The sequence below is a fragment of the Toxorhynchites rutilus genome, chromosome 3 (genome assembly GCF_029784135.1).
Source record: "Toxorhynchites rutilus septentrionalis strain SRP chromosome 3, ASM2978413v1, whole genome shotgun sequence".
Taxonomy (NCBI): Eukaryota; Metazoa; Arthropoda; class Insecta; order Diptera; family Culicidae; genus Toxorhynchites; species Toxorhynchites rutilus.
The window spans coordinates 193,867,674-193,882,786 of record NC_073746.1 but is presented as its reverse complement, the minus strand read 5'-3'; the positions used below and the strand labels follow the sequence as shown (position 1 = coordinate 193,882,786).

Below are 15,113 nucleotides of genomic sequence, written 5' to 3'. Positions count from 1 at the left end.
GGCAGCTGGTAGCAGAAGAAAAAAGTTTGTTCTTTATACAAACTGCTTTGGTGGCAAATCCAGAACAAGGCGGCATCGAGGGCGTTCGAAATGTTTTTTTTTCAAAACCACGAGTACAAAGTTTTCTAAATTGGAACCATTCCATAAAACACGGCGCTTATCAGGGCCATTAAACCTTTCAAAACAGAGTTTACGAAATACGGTTCAATGCTTTCTAAAATAATATCCAAAATAATAATAAAACACAAATTGATTTTTTCATAATTTGTTTGCCAGGATCTGATGAGTATGTGAATTTGTCAGTTGTTCTGAGCTTATTGATAGTTGGGGACTTTCCTGATTATTCAATTTTCACCAATTCTCAAATTGTTTCCAGATTGAAAGTACAGTAATTTACAATTAGTTCGACTGTTAGCTAATTGGACGGACATGTAATGCGACATATTTAGTTGGACATTTTTGTAAACATAGAGATCCAAATTATGACCCCACATTGAAAGTCGACACTGTACCACTGTCATCGCAAATGTTCAATTACAGGTTAAAATCGCCTCCAATGCGACACTGAGTGGTGCTTCGGCACGTCGTGGGGTCTTTTAAATTGATCATTCAGTTTTCAAAAACCCATGTATGGTGTCCGAATTAAAAGTGGCTTCAAATTACAACACATTGTATGCAGGATGGCATTAACGAATTTTCTCGGTAGCAAGAACTGCTTTCTTTGGTTGATAACTGATGTTGAAAATTGACTGACGTTACATCTGCATTGCATAGAGAAATAACTAAGGAGCAACACGATGAGCTATGTATTTCCTGCTGCTCTGTTCTTATTTTAAAGGACTTTAATCCGAAGGTCATTCGTCCCTGTATTTACTGTTGGTTTTTCAGAACGCTTATAGCTCGTTTATTTCTCGACAGATCGTAGAGTTCGTCTCCAAAACCTCAGTTCTTTTTCATTTTTATTTACTTTGTTTGCGGAGACTACAAATCTTACAATTCATTCGTCTCCGAAACCACAGCTTAAGGTACGGTAATGTGCTCAATAGTGAAATATATGATAGTGAACGAGCTGATGACTACCTATGCATTCCCTATCACAGTCATCATTTTGATTGTACAATATGTGTATACGCCGAAAGATGCCCGACATTGAACATTTAATAAGTACAAAACCTTCAGAAAAAAATCAAGAATCAAGTTTGTAAAAAAACGCAAAAACACAACACCAAAGGTTCTTTTCAGAACCCCCAACATGTTCATAAAGAGTAAACAGTAAACTAATCCATTTTCAGGTAGATAGGTAGGTATTCACGTAGGAGAAGAAAATAAAACAATATATTTAAAATATATATTTAGCAAAAGTTGTCCCCTTTGTATAGTCCTACGTCACTCCGGTTATGTCACCGACATTACACACCCGTCTTTTTCCCAAGTGTAATAACGACGACATCATTTTCGGAGCTACATTGCTAGCCATAAGTGCACTTTCTGCATTCGAGATTTTTATTTGACAAATCTCCAACTCTTTAGACGGTAGTTGTACCAAAATTATTTCTCCTGTTCCCTGCTCTCGCTCTTGCTTCAGAGCATCACGCAACAATCGTCTTCGACGAGTCATGGTTTGATCACCTGTAAGAAAGATATTCCGTATACCGAGCTCGTCTCCATCTAGAAAATTTACTCGTATTCTTCCATAATATTCCTGCAAATTCTCTCGCTTAAACTTCGACTGTGACTCCATACTGAACTATTTTGCTTTCTAACTGCTAATAACAAAGTGTGCTGTTATGCAAATCTGATTGGTGATACACAACGATGGTTTTATCTCTAGCACAATTGTATTGAAAATAGAAGGTTTGCTATAACAATCGGTTATAATCCAACTTCACGGTGTTTATGAAATCGGCTAATTCGCGATATAATTTTTTGGATTTTTTTTCGTTTTTTGATTCTAACAGAATCCGTTAGTCAAGATATTTTTTCCCGAACAAATATCATGTAGAATGTATGTCGAGACTATTGACGAATATCTCGAGTCTCCCCGAATTGCAGTAAAATATTCTAACAGAAGGTTAGAATATTTATTTTTCCGAGGATCGCCAATTGAAAGTTTCTCGCGGCTTACACCGCGAAACCGCCCAGCTTAGCTCACCTCTTTATTTATATAAAGGGTGTGTCACATCAAATTGCATCACGGAAAAAACGCTGTAGAAATTCGCCCAGTAGACCGATCCTTTTGAAAATTTTAGACAGTAAAATAAAAACTATTTAACAACTTTTGGCATTTTCTTTTTATTCATACTTCGAGCCCAAGCCCGTATGCTCGCACCTTCCTCTTTACCCCGTCCATAAGGTTCTGTACAACGTCAGGTTGTAGTTTTTTTTTTTGAACAGAAATCCATTTTCTCTTGAAGTCCGCCTCCGATTTGACAACTTTTGGGTTCTTCCGGAGGGCCTGCTTCATAATCGCCCAATATTTCTCTATTGGGCGAAGCTCCGGCGCGTTGGGCGGGTTCATTTCCTTTGGCACGAAGGTGACCCCGTTGGCTTCGTACCACTCCAACACGTCCTTTGAATAGTGGCACGAAGCGAGATCCGGCCAGAAGATGGTCGGGCCCTCGTGCTGCTTCAATAGTGGTAGTAAGCGCTTCTGTAGGCACTCCTTAAGGTAAACCTGCCCGTTTACCTTGCCGGTCATCACAAAGAGGGCGCTCCGCTTTCCGCAAGAACAGATCGCTTGCCACACCATGTACTTTTTGGCAAACTTGGATAGTTTCTGCTTGCGAATCTCCTCCGGAACGCTGAATTTGTCCTCTGCGGAGAAGAACAACAGGCCCGGCAGCTGACGAAAGTCCGCTTTGACGTAGGTTTCGTCGTCCATTACCAGGCAATGCGGCTTCGTCAGCATTTCGGTGTACAGCTTCCGGGCTCGCGTCTTCCCCACCATGTTTTGCCTTTCGTCGCGGTTAGGAGCCTTCTGAACCTTGTATGTACGCAGGCCCTCCCGCTGCTTGGTCCGCTGGACGAATGAACTTGACAAATTCAGCTTATTGGCGACATCCCGGACCGAACTTCTCGGATCACGTCTAAATTGCTTAACTACGCGCTTGTGATCTTTTTCACTGACGGAGCATCCATTTTTGCCGTTCTTCACCTTCCGGTCGATGGTTAGGTTCTCGAAGTATCGTTTTAGTACTCTGCTGACCGTGGATTGGACGATTCCCAGCATCTTACCGATGTCCCGATGTGACAACTCCGGATTCTCGAAATGAGTGCACAGGATTAATTCACGACGCTCTTTTTCGTTCGACGACATTTTTCCAAATTTACGAAAAATTGACAGTGAAGCATGGCCAACGTGATCTATACACTCTTATCTTAATTTAAAGCGAAAGCTGAAGATATAATTCCTAAAAATTAAATTTCTACAGCGTTTTTTCCGTGATGCAATTTGATGTGACACACCCTTTAGTTTCTCAGGGTCGGCCACTGACCTCGGGAGGACTCTTAAAACCGTATTTTCTGGAGAACGGAAACCTAAAAATCACCTTTTCGATGTGGACTGGTTCTGGGATAAAGTGATAGATAACTCGTAGAGGAGGTTAATTTTATATTTTTTTTTATTTTCTAAAAACGTGGGTTAGTATCGATGCGGCGCCGGATGTCACAAGCTGGGGCCCGTTGATAACCTCGTTGATGAGAGAGAGAGTTTAGCACGTACCTGGTACTATTAGATTCGCGTTGATTCGAAGATTCCCGTGGATTCGTGGATTCGCGTGGTTTCACACGGATTCGTGGTGAGGTTCGATGTCGAACTTCGTCCAGGTGTTCGCTGGCTATTTTTGCTTCTCAGGATCAAGATGTGAACTCGCGCTCCACACTCGTTCCTTCGCGCTCTCAACTCCTCCACTATCTTTCAGCTTTCTATATCTCCAACTTTACTTTAAACTTTCTAATTCGCTTTTCTCAATCTTTTATTAACTTCCGCTGTGCTTCTTCAGATAAATCTCCTTTTTTTCCGAAACGTTTTCTGACTTCCGTCTAGCTTGAAGGTCGCCGTCCAAGTCCCCGTCGTACGCTACATCGCCTTCCTTTTCCCTTCCCTCTCTCTCTCTCTCTCTCTCTCTCTCTCTCTCTCTCTCTCTCTCTCTCTCTCTCTCTCTATTTCCTCTTTCTTGATGGTCTAAACCTTCCGAAACTCTCGCTGTCACTCCGAAGTCGCTCGATGTAGCCCAGTGGTTTCAGTGTTTATGGTAAGAGTTAGTTTGGTGTACATTTATTATGGCAATCAAAAAAAATTACATTTAACGACAATTTACAGAACCAGAACTAACTAAACAAAATTGACTTATACACTAAAGAAAAAACATAGAAAAGACAATTTTAAGTTTCACGCGTTATTGTGGCGTAACATCGGTTACATATTACTAACATAGATAATAAGAAAAACTGTCAAAATATTGAACTCCGGCCCCGTCAGGCTAACGCCATATGAGCCTTGATAAAAAGATATATATTGGAAAAAAAATAGCGCTACTGGTCTTATTTTTTCGTGTGAACGAGTCTAACTACGACGAGAGCCACTTCATCACACCAGGAGGAATCAATCTTCAGAAATGGTTATTTCTGCCGGGGCCAGGATGTTCGTATCACATACTATATGATACATGAGGGCGACATCAATTACCAGAAACCCGTTCGTTACCCTATAAAGAGCGAATCCAGGAAAAGCATCGCAGGAGGCGATATGAAAAAATTCTTGTTAGCCGTAGCTATAGTATCAGAGTTTGAATAGACTAGACGTAAAAATTAAATCGTGTTAAGTTAAAATAGAAGCGAGTTAAAAACCCGAAAAAACCTACAAGCCAATCAAGACGTTGAAGAACCCCTGCATATAGTGGCGTCGATTCTCCGCCATTCCACTCCAGCATCCACCCGCTATTGAACACCAGTAACGAAGAGGCATATTGCGCGCATCTTGAATGAATCACCAAACATCATGTGGATGAAACCTCAAGGGAAGCCGAAACTGACCGCCACCCATAAGCAGAACCATCTCATTTTCGCCCAGCAATACATGGAATGGAAACTAGAATGGAGAAATGTTGTATTTTCAGGCGAAAATTTTGGATGGTCCGGACTACTACAGTTGCTATTGGTACAATTTAAGTCAACGGCATGTCGTGAGATCGAAGCGAAACTTTGGGGGCGGAAGTTTGACAGTGTGGGGAGCCGTTTCCTATCACAGCAAGCTTCCCATTTGTTTAATTTTCACCCGAATGAACTCCGAAAAGTATCTTCAATTACTGGAGGACGTTTTGATTGGCCATATTGAGAATAACGCTACCGAGGATGTCATTTTTTCAGCAGGATTATGCATGGATCCACGTTTCCATGCAATCGAAGACATGGTTTGCCGAAAAGGACACACTAAATATTAGCTATCGATTGGATGCGACTAAATGAATGTCCACCCTGATTCCACATATTTGAATTACTTAGAAAACAAAAAGTGAATTTATATTTTTTTTAGAATGAATTCGATGAAAATAAACAATAATAGACTTTTATGAACAAAACTGTATAAAGAATTGACTTATTTTTAAAAATATTGAGAAAAAATAGGGTGCGACTAAACGAATGTCTACCACTGTATTACGTGCATGAGTATAGAGTTAAAATAGAAGGTTTAGAAGGTTAATTTTTTCAAATTAATATCAACATCAAAGATATTGATTTACTCACCGTTCCTCCAACTATACTGATGCCAAACGATCTGTTCTCATCTCTCATCAATAGAACCTCCCTTTCCTTCTTCCAATCTCCTTCTGTAACGAATATAAGAAAAGATTGAATAATTGGGGGTACGTATGAGTATTAAGGTTTTTGGCGTGGTACACAAGTAAACATCGGACCCTCCATAAAAAAGTTACAGGAGGGTTGTGTCCGAGAAACGACCGCATAGTTGACGTAGGATTCCGTTAGGATATCTGTTGATTTTGGATATATTTGAAGAATTACAACGTTAAACTCTCTGATAATAATTTGGTTTGAATATCTCTGTTAGGGAATACATTTCGGTAGGAACAAAAGTTACCCCTACCTTCATGCATTTGCAATGCCAATTTCCCCCAGGCAGCTGGATTTTGATGTCTCTGTTAGGGAATACATTTCGGTAGGAACAAAAGTTCTCCCTAATTCATGTATTTGCAATGCCGATTTCCCCATGCAGCTTGGTTATGATGCCTCTGTTAGGGAACACATTTCGGTAGGAACAAAAGTCTCCTCTACTTTCATGTATTTGCAATGCCGATTCCCCCCAGGCAGCTTAGTTTTGATGTCTCTTTTAGGGAATACATTTCGGCAGGGACAAAAATCCCCCTACTTTCATGTATTTGCAATGCCGATTTCCCCCAGGCAGCTTAGTTTTGATGTCTCTGTTAGGGAATACATTTCAGTGGGAACAAAAGTTTCCCCTTCTTTCATGTATTTGCAATGCCGATTTCCCCCAGGCAGCTTGGTTTTGATATCTCTGTAAGGGACCCGCCGCATATGTCGTCAATGTCGACCAATCAGAAGTGGGTATTTCCGTTAGGATAGCTGTTGAGATTTTTCAATTATTCGATAGCTAGTTTCATGACATATATTATTTTTTTCAATACAAAAAATTGTTATGGAGTGCCTAAATCGATTGACGCAAAAATTCATCAATCCATCAAATGACTGAGCAATAAGCGTTTGAAATTGGACAATTTTCACGATGTGCTCGATTTTCGATTTTCAATTTGTACCCCAATATGTTCCCGAAAGACGTAATCCTACGTCATAAAAAGTCCAATCCTGAGCGTCAATGGCCTTCTTGTATATCTATAAAAACAGAACACTAGAAATAAATCTTCGGCGAACCTTTGTAGGCATTGATAAGCGAAAGAGTTTGTACAGGTACTCTTCCTTATACATTTCTGAGTCCATTGTCTTATTTGTAACGAGTACCTTGATTTTCTGTCCATACCTGCAAGAACTTCCTGAAAAATTCAATATCAGCGAAAATCAACTTGAATTTGCTGAGGACAGTGGCCTTATAGAATTTCAGGCCTGGGAGCTATCACAAATCCATCTTCACGTGCGTTGAGGTTTGTCGCTTTCCACTTACGTCCACCTCCTGAGTTTCTTGTTTTTACAACTGACGCTTGTTTACAAATACTGAATAGAAACGCATAATACACGCCAGCACATTTTTAAAGTGTATTTGAACTAATTGAACACCCTGTATATCGCATTGATTGGTTGACACGATTGTCGAGCCCGAGTAATAAAAGATATGGATGATTAAATAATAACACAGGTACTGTACTGCAAGACGTTTTAATAGCGAATGACATATCGAGTAGATTATACAAAGTATATATAGATTGTTACAACAAGGTGAGTACAGAGAGGTGGTTACACAAACAAATCAATACCCATTTGCACGGTATAACGTGACAGCCAGTTGGCGGATCAACTAGATCCCAAGGGTCGTTCTTTGCCATGGATTTAATTTCAGTCTCCATAGCTTGCTTCCATTGCAGTCAGTCATCGCGTCATCGTTGAAGCTCATCGAGGCTTTGCGGTACACCCTGCACGTAGTTTTCCGCACTCAAAGCTAAAATGTCTGTCATAATCAGTGAAACGAACAGGCAAGTTTCTCTCACGATCACTTCTTCTGACGTTTGTAGCAACCGATTCCGATGACGATTCAACCGAACTGCGCTCATCTTCTGAAATATTTTGATGTTGCTCCAAATTTCTAATTTGCATTTCATTATTATCGAAATCAATCTTCTCGTTTCGCTGTCTATCACATAACACGTGATCGTTGGTGTGGCTGCAGCTCAGGCGAATTTGCAACCCGGAGGAGAGATCCTCTCTGGAGCCACCAAATGTGGCTGTAGGTTACGCTAACGCGAAGGTTTTCTGTATTAGCCACCGAATGTGGCTACCAACGAGCGCTGATTGTGCAATCGACCCAAAAGGGGAGGAGGAAGGCCCTTTATCGGACGCTTTCTGGTAGGCCAGATCACGTAGAGCACATAACGAGTATGCGCCTACTGATGCGATCCGGTGGTACCACGTCACTTAGGAATTTGTTGGCCGGGCGGAGCCAAAGTGGGAGGGAAAGGGGATAGGGAGGATGGATGGTGGAATTTCGGATTCTTTTGCCGAAGCTGTTCGGATACTTACCAACGCCCGATGCGTTGGGTTGGTTCCTGTTTCCACAGCGTCCTTCCTGGTCTCGTCGATGCCGGTGTCCTTCCTGCCTCTCCTATAGGCGTGTTGTGGATGTGATATTTGCTCGGTTTAGAAGAACGCGACTTCTTAACGCCACGATGCGTTGGCATCCGTGGTCTGATTTAGAGACAAGGAAAGTGCCACACGGCTAGGTTGAAAGTAAGTTTGAGAGAGAGTGTCTTTATTTCAGGTTAAACTCGCTTTTATATACAAAACATTGCCTCCTTGTGAGGTCTTATCTACCCCAAGGCGCGTAGAAGTATATCCTAAGGTGGGCCAACTTGCTAAAACCACTCTTCAGCCATCTTAGAAGTCTACTGTGTTTTGTTTGTAAACAAAACACAATACGTTAGTGCCGAAGCTCGTTGCTGATCAGTCTGTCTCTTTCACGCTTCAAGCAAATAATTCCCCTTCTGCTTTCTTCCGTACTGTTTTCATATACCGCTCCCCTAACCAACTTAGTGACGAAACGGCCTCACCTAGTACCATAGACCCGTCTTGATCTACCCCAGAAGGGCGTAGCATAACAGATGGAAAACCAGGGGTACCAAATGTACTGCATCACGACAGTAATCTCATGACTGTCGCCACCATTGTCCCGTGACAGTCACGCGATTGAATTTTTAACTACAGTCACACAGTGGAAATGTTATGCGACATTTATTGTTACTGTCGTGTACTGTACACGAATACATTCCCATGTGAGATTATTTTGGTCTTTCGTCTGCGACAGACCCGCTTGCTCATTAGTGATGTTTTTGTAGATTCTGAATGCAATAGTTATACGTTGCTACCGTCGTTGATGATTTTTTTCCCTCGTGCTGATGATGTCGGGTGTCTTAGTATGTATTTTTCCAGTACAACGTCATTTTATTTCATTTCATTTCCGCAAACTGAAGAGATTTATCTGCTGTGCAGCGAAGAATTAATAACAATTAATAACTGGCGAATTCTGCAGCATATTCCGATATGGGAAAATTTAATTTGTCGATGACGCGGCTATTCTATGTACAGTAGTTTTCGGGGGAAATATTGTGAGCAACAGAAGAGAATCTGTTGAAAGAGGTGCGTGGAGAAGTGTCGTGGGTGGAAGTCGTGTGAATGAAAGTTGCGCGAATGCAACTGTAGGGCCAGATTAGAATGCGGCTGGGGGAAGTGTTGCGCACTTAGCAATGTAGGTTTGGACATGAAGGAGATTTTATTTTATTTATGAATGAAATATGTTTAGCGCGTAATCTTAATATTATCAACAAAAATGTAAAGTAACATTTTAGTATTATTATCATTATTACTAACTGACCCGGTAAACGTTATGCTGCCATTTAGATAATTTTTAGCGAATATATTCGTTGTTATATGACAAACAACAAGTGTATTGCAAGTGTGTTTCATATTCATATCGATATACTGAATTTGAAATACAGCCACATTACCACATTACTGCCCTCATTCACGGACTTGCAAATGTATTTAATGCTTTTCACGGAACTACAGAACTGCAGAACATTAATATTTATATATATATATATATATATATATATATATATATATATATATATATATATATATATATATATATATATATATATATATATATATATATATATATATATATATATATATATATATATATATATATAGATATATGTTGTTCATGCAAGATTTTATTACTCTGTTACATAGAACATATGTTTGATACGGTAGAGTGTGGCTAGGATGCATAGCTCGATTGAACTTGAGTCGTCGAACGGATTACAGAATGCAAAATTGCGATCCGTTCGGATAATTCTAACTCGATTGTATTTCAGAATACGACGGTATACTTTTACCTGGTGAATTAGGTTTGCCTGGTTGATTCTTGCTTTGAAATATATGATTCATTGACATTCAAAACTATAATTATATCATGATCTGAAGAATTTTCCACATATAGAGATATTTTGATTTGAACATTCAGCTATTTTTGAAAGTGTGAAGTTAATAAAAAAACATTGTTTTTTTTATGTACAAATTTATTTCCATGAGATCTTCTATGTGCGAAAATTTTCGTTATACTTGTTTCATTTGCGATTTTTTCGGGAATCTGTTTAATGGGGGAATCAACTCTGGTAAATCGAAAAAATGGTTTTTATGCAATGTTGTACCGGAAGGATTCTTCGATATTTCATTTTGTTGAAAATCTGCAGTAAAAACTATGGGGTCATCTCAAGAGTAACATGGCTGTACGAATCTTTAAGCGCATTTTTTCAGCTGGTGGTACGTTTATCTCAGAATCTAGTGGACCAATTTAACAGAAGTTTTTTTTCAGCATGCAAAAATGAATTCTTGTGTGACCTACGAAAAGGACCTATCTGCTTTGATCGATTATCATCATTGATATTTTCTCTGATAACCACGGCCTTACGATTTTTGTTGAATTTTTTTTTTATTCAAAGGGGCGACATTTTGGCAATTTTCATAATTTTCAAAAACCGCTACGTAACAATTCAGATAATAAGATTTTTACATGCTAAAAAAATCAGCCATGTCGGTCCACTGGATTATGAGAAAAACGTACAACTAGGAAGAAAATGTTTTAAAGATTTAAAAAAAATATCTTTCAAATGAAAGCAACATAATTGGCTCACGTAGCGTACTTTTTAGTGTAGAGCCAGTTTAGTTCTATAACTCTGTCATTGTTAAAATTCGAACATATGCGTAGGAGGGTTTTCTCCATGAAATATGATCATCTATCACCTCCTGAGAGATTCTGGGAAAATATATTAAATTCTTCTTTTACATTCAATAATCAAAAATTATATGCATGAAAAACAAATTTTAAAAAAACATTTTTTTGACTCGATTATATACAGTGAAAAGAAATCGGAGACTATATATAATCGAGTTCGCGCTGCATTAGTTTCCAACTTGGAGGATAAATCTAAACACTCCCAACACTGAGTATTTCCGACGTCACCAATATATTATCGACGAAATTCTAGCCTAGAATTATTAAGCTGTGCGTGTTTTTGTCATATGAATTGTTGATCATTTGAGTATCTGGATTCAGGCATCCCAACAGTAAAGCATTCTTATTACAGTCGATATGAAATTAACTCGGCTTCCTATGTGTGCACGCAACTAGTGATCACAGCCATATGTCCGATACACATCTCAAAGCGTACTGGTGAAGAAGCACAAACGCATAAGATACAGGCTAGCATTACGATCGCCAGAAAAATGTCATGACATTTTTCATGAATCATGAATGAATCACGCTCTAAAAGCGTGATCCGTGCGGCGACAGTTGGTATACTCTACAGGTTTTGGATCTTCTACGATCACATCTTGTGAGACAAACACTAATCTCTTTTCAGAGTCCCAGAACCTGTATTCGTTGGTGGCATAACCCACAAAATAACAAATTTAGCTCTTATTGTGCTCCCGTGGCCGAGTGGTTAGCGTCACAACTAACATGCCGGGTGTTCGGGTTCGATTCCCGTTCTGGTCGGGGGAATTTTTCGTCAAAGAAATTGCCTCCGTCTTGCACTGTGGTCACGCGTATTCTAGAGCTTGCCACTCAGAATGCATTCAAGGCGTGTTATTTGGCATAGAAATCTCAACTAAGTACTAATAAAAATGACGCAAGTAATACTACGTTGAGACGGCGAAGTTCCTCTAGGAACGTTAGTGCCATTGAAGAAGAAGAAGAAGCTCTTACTGTCCAGTTTGTTCCGCTTTTCTTTAGGCACGAAGGCTTTACTTCCGAATATTCGAGGCCTGAACACCGTTTTGTTGTGGCTGTTGTTTCCATTACGATTCCAGATTTTCCACAAAAACTAATAAATTCATGGTTCATGTACATATTTGCCACCATTGTTGCATCTAATTCCAGCAATCTTCCGTTCAAAATGAGCTGTTGCCATCGCAGAATATTTCTTGAATGCTTTCGAAACATCCGACTTCGCCTTCAGTACATAAACTGACGTAAAGTGAGTAAAATCATCGATAAATGTTACAAACATTTTGTCTCCATTCCATGATGCCGGTTTAAATTGTCCGCATACATCAGTATGTACCAATTGAAGTGGACGCGTCGATCTTCATGTAGACTCATTTGAAAATGGCATCTAACTTGTTTCCCTTTCATGCAGGACTCACAAATCCTATCATAAAGTCACTTCTAAAGTTTTTCCAACTTCCAAACCGTTAACCATGTTTTTGACGTAGGACTACGTCTAACCGGAAGATATAGGGGGTGAAATGGAAATCTAGGCACTGAACAAGTAGGAAAAAATGCAAGATTTGGAACGCTTATAACTCGAGCATTTCTCAATAGATCGCAAAGGTTTTTGCATCATTTGATAGGAAATATATCTACGCATCTATCATAACGAATAACATTTCATTTTGCTTAAGATATATAATTGAATAATTGTGAAATATCAAGCATTGTTCAAATGCACTATGTGCCCATTTTTGATTGGTCCATTTTGTGCTCCTCAAATCGTACCGACCAAAACGGGCAACCAGAGCAGCAGCGAAATAGAATGAAGCACGATTGGAAAGGAAAAAGAAAAAAATGAACGAAACATTGGTCGCAGTCTCACACATGCGTAATTCTTGAGCCAGCCAGTCAGCTTAAAAATCCCCGCTCCGCTGCCGTAACGATCATTTCTTTGTGTGGACACCGAATGGACAACATCGTTGCTGGACGGGCTGGACGGCGAGGGATCGAGTGCCTTTCTCAAGGCAAGATGGCGGAGGTGGTAGCGCTGGAGTAGAATAGAGTAGAGTTTTCAAAGGGCCTTTCTCAAGGCTAGAGACGAATGAACTGCAAAAGTTTAAAGTCTCTATAATACAATACCTTCCTTCCTTCCGTAACGATCATTCTCATTCAAACCGTACACCACATCGGTTCGCATCACAACACATCAACAAACCAATTCAAGCAGTCATGTCTGGACATGGTAAAGGAGGAAAAGTGAAGGGAAAGGGGAAGTGATCGAGTTAGCTGGCAAAGCTGCTCGCGACGATAAGAAAACCCGCATTCGGAACAGAACACATTCGGTTCGGTGGACATCAAGACAACAGGCAGTTGCAGCGAGTGGCGAATGGCAAGAAAAGAAGAAGAAAGTTTGTTCTTTATACAATCTGCTTTGGTGGCAAATCCAGAACAAGGCGGCATCGAGGGCGTTCGAAATGTTTTTTTTTCAAAATCACGAGTACTAAGTTTTCTAAATTGGAACCATTCCATAAAACACGGCGCTTATCAGGGCCATTAAACCTTTCAAAAAGAGTTTACGAAATACAGTTCAATGCTTTCTAAAATAATATCCAAAATAATAATAAAACACAAATTGATTTTTTCATAATTTGTTTGCCAGGATATGATGAGTATGTGAATTTGGAAGTTGTTCTGAGCTTATTGATAGTTGGGGACTTTCCTGATTATTCAATTTTCACCAATTCTTAAATTGTTTCCAGATTGAAAGTACAGTAATTTACAATTAGTTCAACATTTAGCTAATTGAACGGACATGTAATGCGACTTATTTAGTTGGACATTTTTGTAAACATAGAGATCCAAATTATGACCCCACATTGAAAGTCGACACTGTACCACTGTCATCGCAAATGTTCAATTACAGGTTAAAATCGCCTCCAATGCAACACTGAGTGGCGCTTCGGCACGGCTAGAGTATAAAACCGCTAGAGTATAAAACACGCGGATCACAAAAAAAATCTTATTTTCTTTCAAACCGTAAACCCGTGTGGTTGTACGGCATCGGCATCGTGGACGTAACAAAGGAGGACAAGTTAAGGGAAAGGCAAAGTCCCACTCGAACCGTGCAGGTGTGCAGTTCTCCGTAGGTGTATCCGCCAATTGCTCAGCAAGGGTAGCTAGGCCAAGCGCGTTAGTACCAGTGCACCAGTCCATCTAGCCGGCGTTATATAGTTTCGGCCGCCGAAGTGATCGAGTTGGCTGGTAAAGCTGCTCGCGACGATAAGAAAACCCGCATTCAGAACAGAACACATCAAGACAACAACAGGCAGTTTCAGCGAGTGGCGAGTGGTAAACGCAATCGCAAAACGGCAGCAGGTAGCAGAAGAAAAAAGTTTGTTCTTTATACAAACTGCTTTGGTGGCAAATCCAGAACAAGGCGGCATCGAGGGCGTTCGAAATGGTTTTTGACGTAGGACTACGTCTTTCATTTCTATACCGGGGTGTAAAATTAAAATTTCGAAAACGAAAGCGTTACGCCGGAGACCGAGATTTTGAGTGTTAATAGCTCCTAAACAACTGAACGAAATGGTATGATAAACACTTCATTCGAAAGATAAAATGTCTACGCGTTCTATACTTGTTACTTTCTGATCCAAAAACTTGTTTCAATAGTCTTAAATTTGCTTTCAAAATAGGCTATTGAAATCACCAATCGGTATATAAGCGAGCGCCGCTCGGAAATCCACTCAGTTCTAATTGAACAGCGATTGGAGCATGTTGTCGCTGTTGTGGTGAAGCTCTTCATTTATCATGAAAGCGCGGATGAACGGTGTCACCAAGAGCCTGTTTGTGCACCTTAGGCCAGAAGGGAATCCATCAGGAGGAGAGTGATGCTACAAACGGTTCCCCGGGAAGATCTCGAAGCAGCCGCTACATACACACACATACACGCACGGAATTCTTTCCGTTTGGATCGAGAAAGATCCGGAAAATAATCTGCCAGTTCCTCTAGGAATTTAAAAATACATTCATGTGAAAGAGTTTATTTGAATGTTTTCTATCCATGTAACACTGTGACCAAATATGTTTCAATCAAGTGCTATTAACAGATGGTTATCGAGTTAGCATTAACCAC

General features: G+C 40.0%; 1 protein-coding gene across 8 annotated transcripts in view; it reads right to left on the bottom strand.

Annotated features, from left to right (window-relative positions):
* Positions 1–15,113, bottom strand: part of LOC129777691 (inactivation-no-after-potential D protein) — a 362,102-nt gene that overhangs the window by 272,136 nt on the left and 74,853 nt on the right. For all 8 annotated transcript variants that reach the window (XM_055784115.1, XM_055784119.1, XM_055784117.1 and 5 more), the window contains one exon: positions 5,746–5,828. In XM_055784115.1, the coding sequence (XP_055640090.1) occupies positions 5,746–5,828 (83 nt within the window). The remainder of the gene's footprint in view (positions 1–5,745; positions 5,829–15,113) is intronic.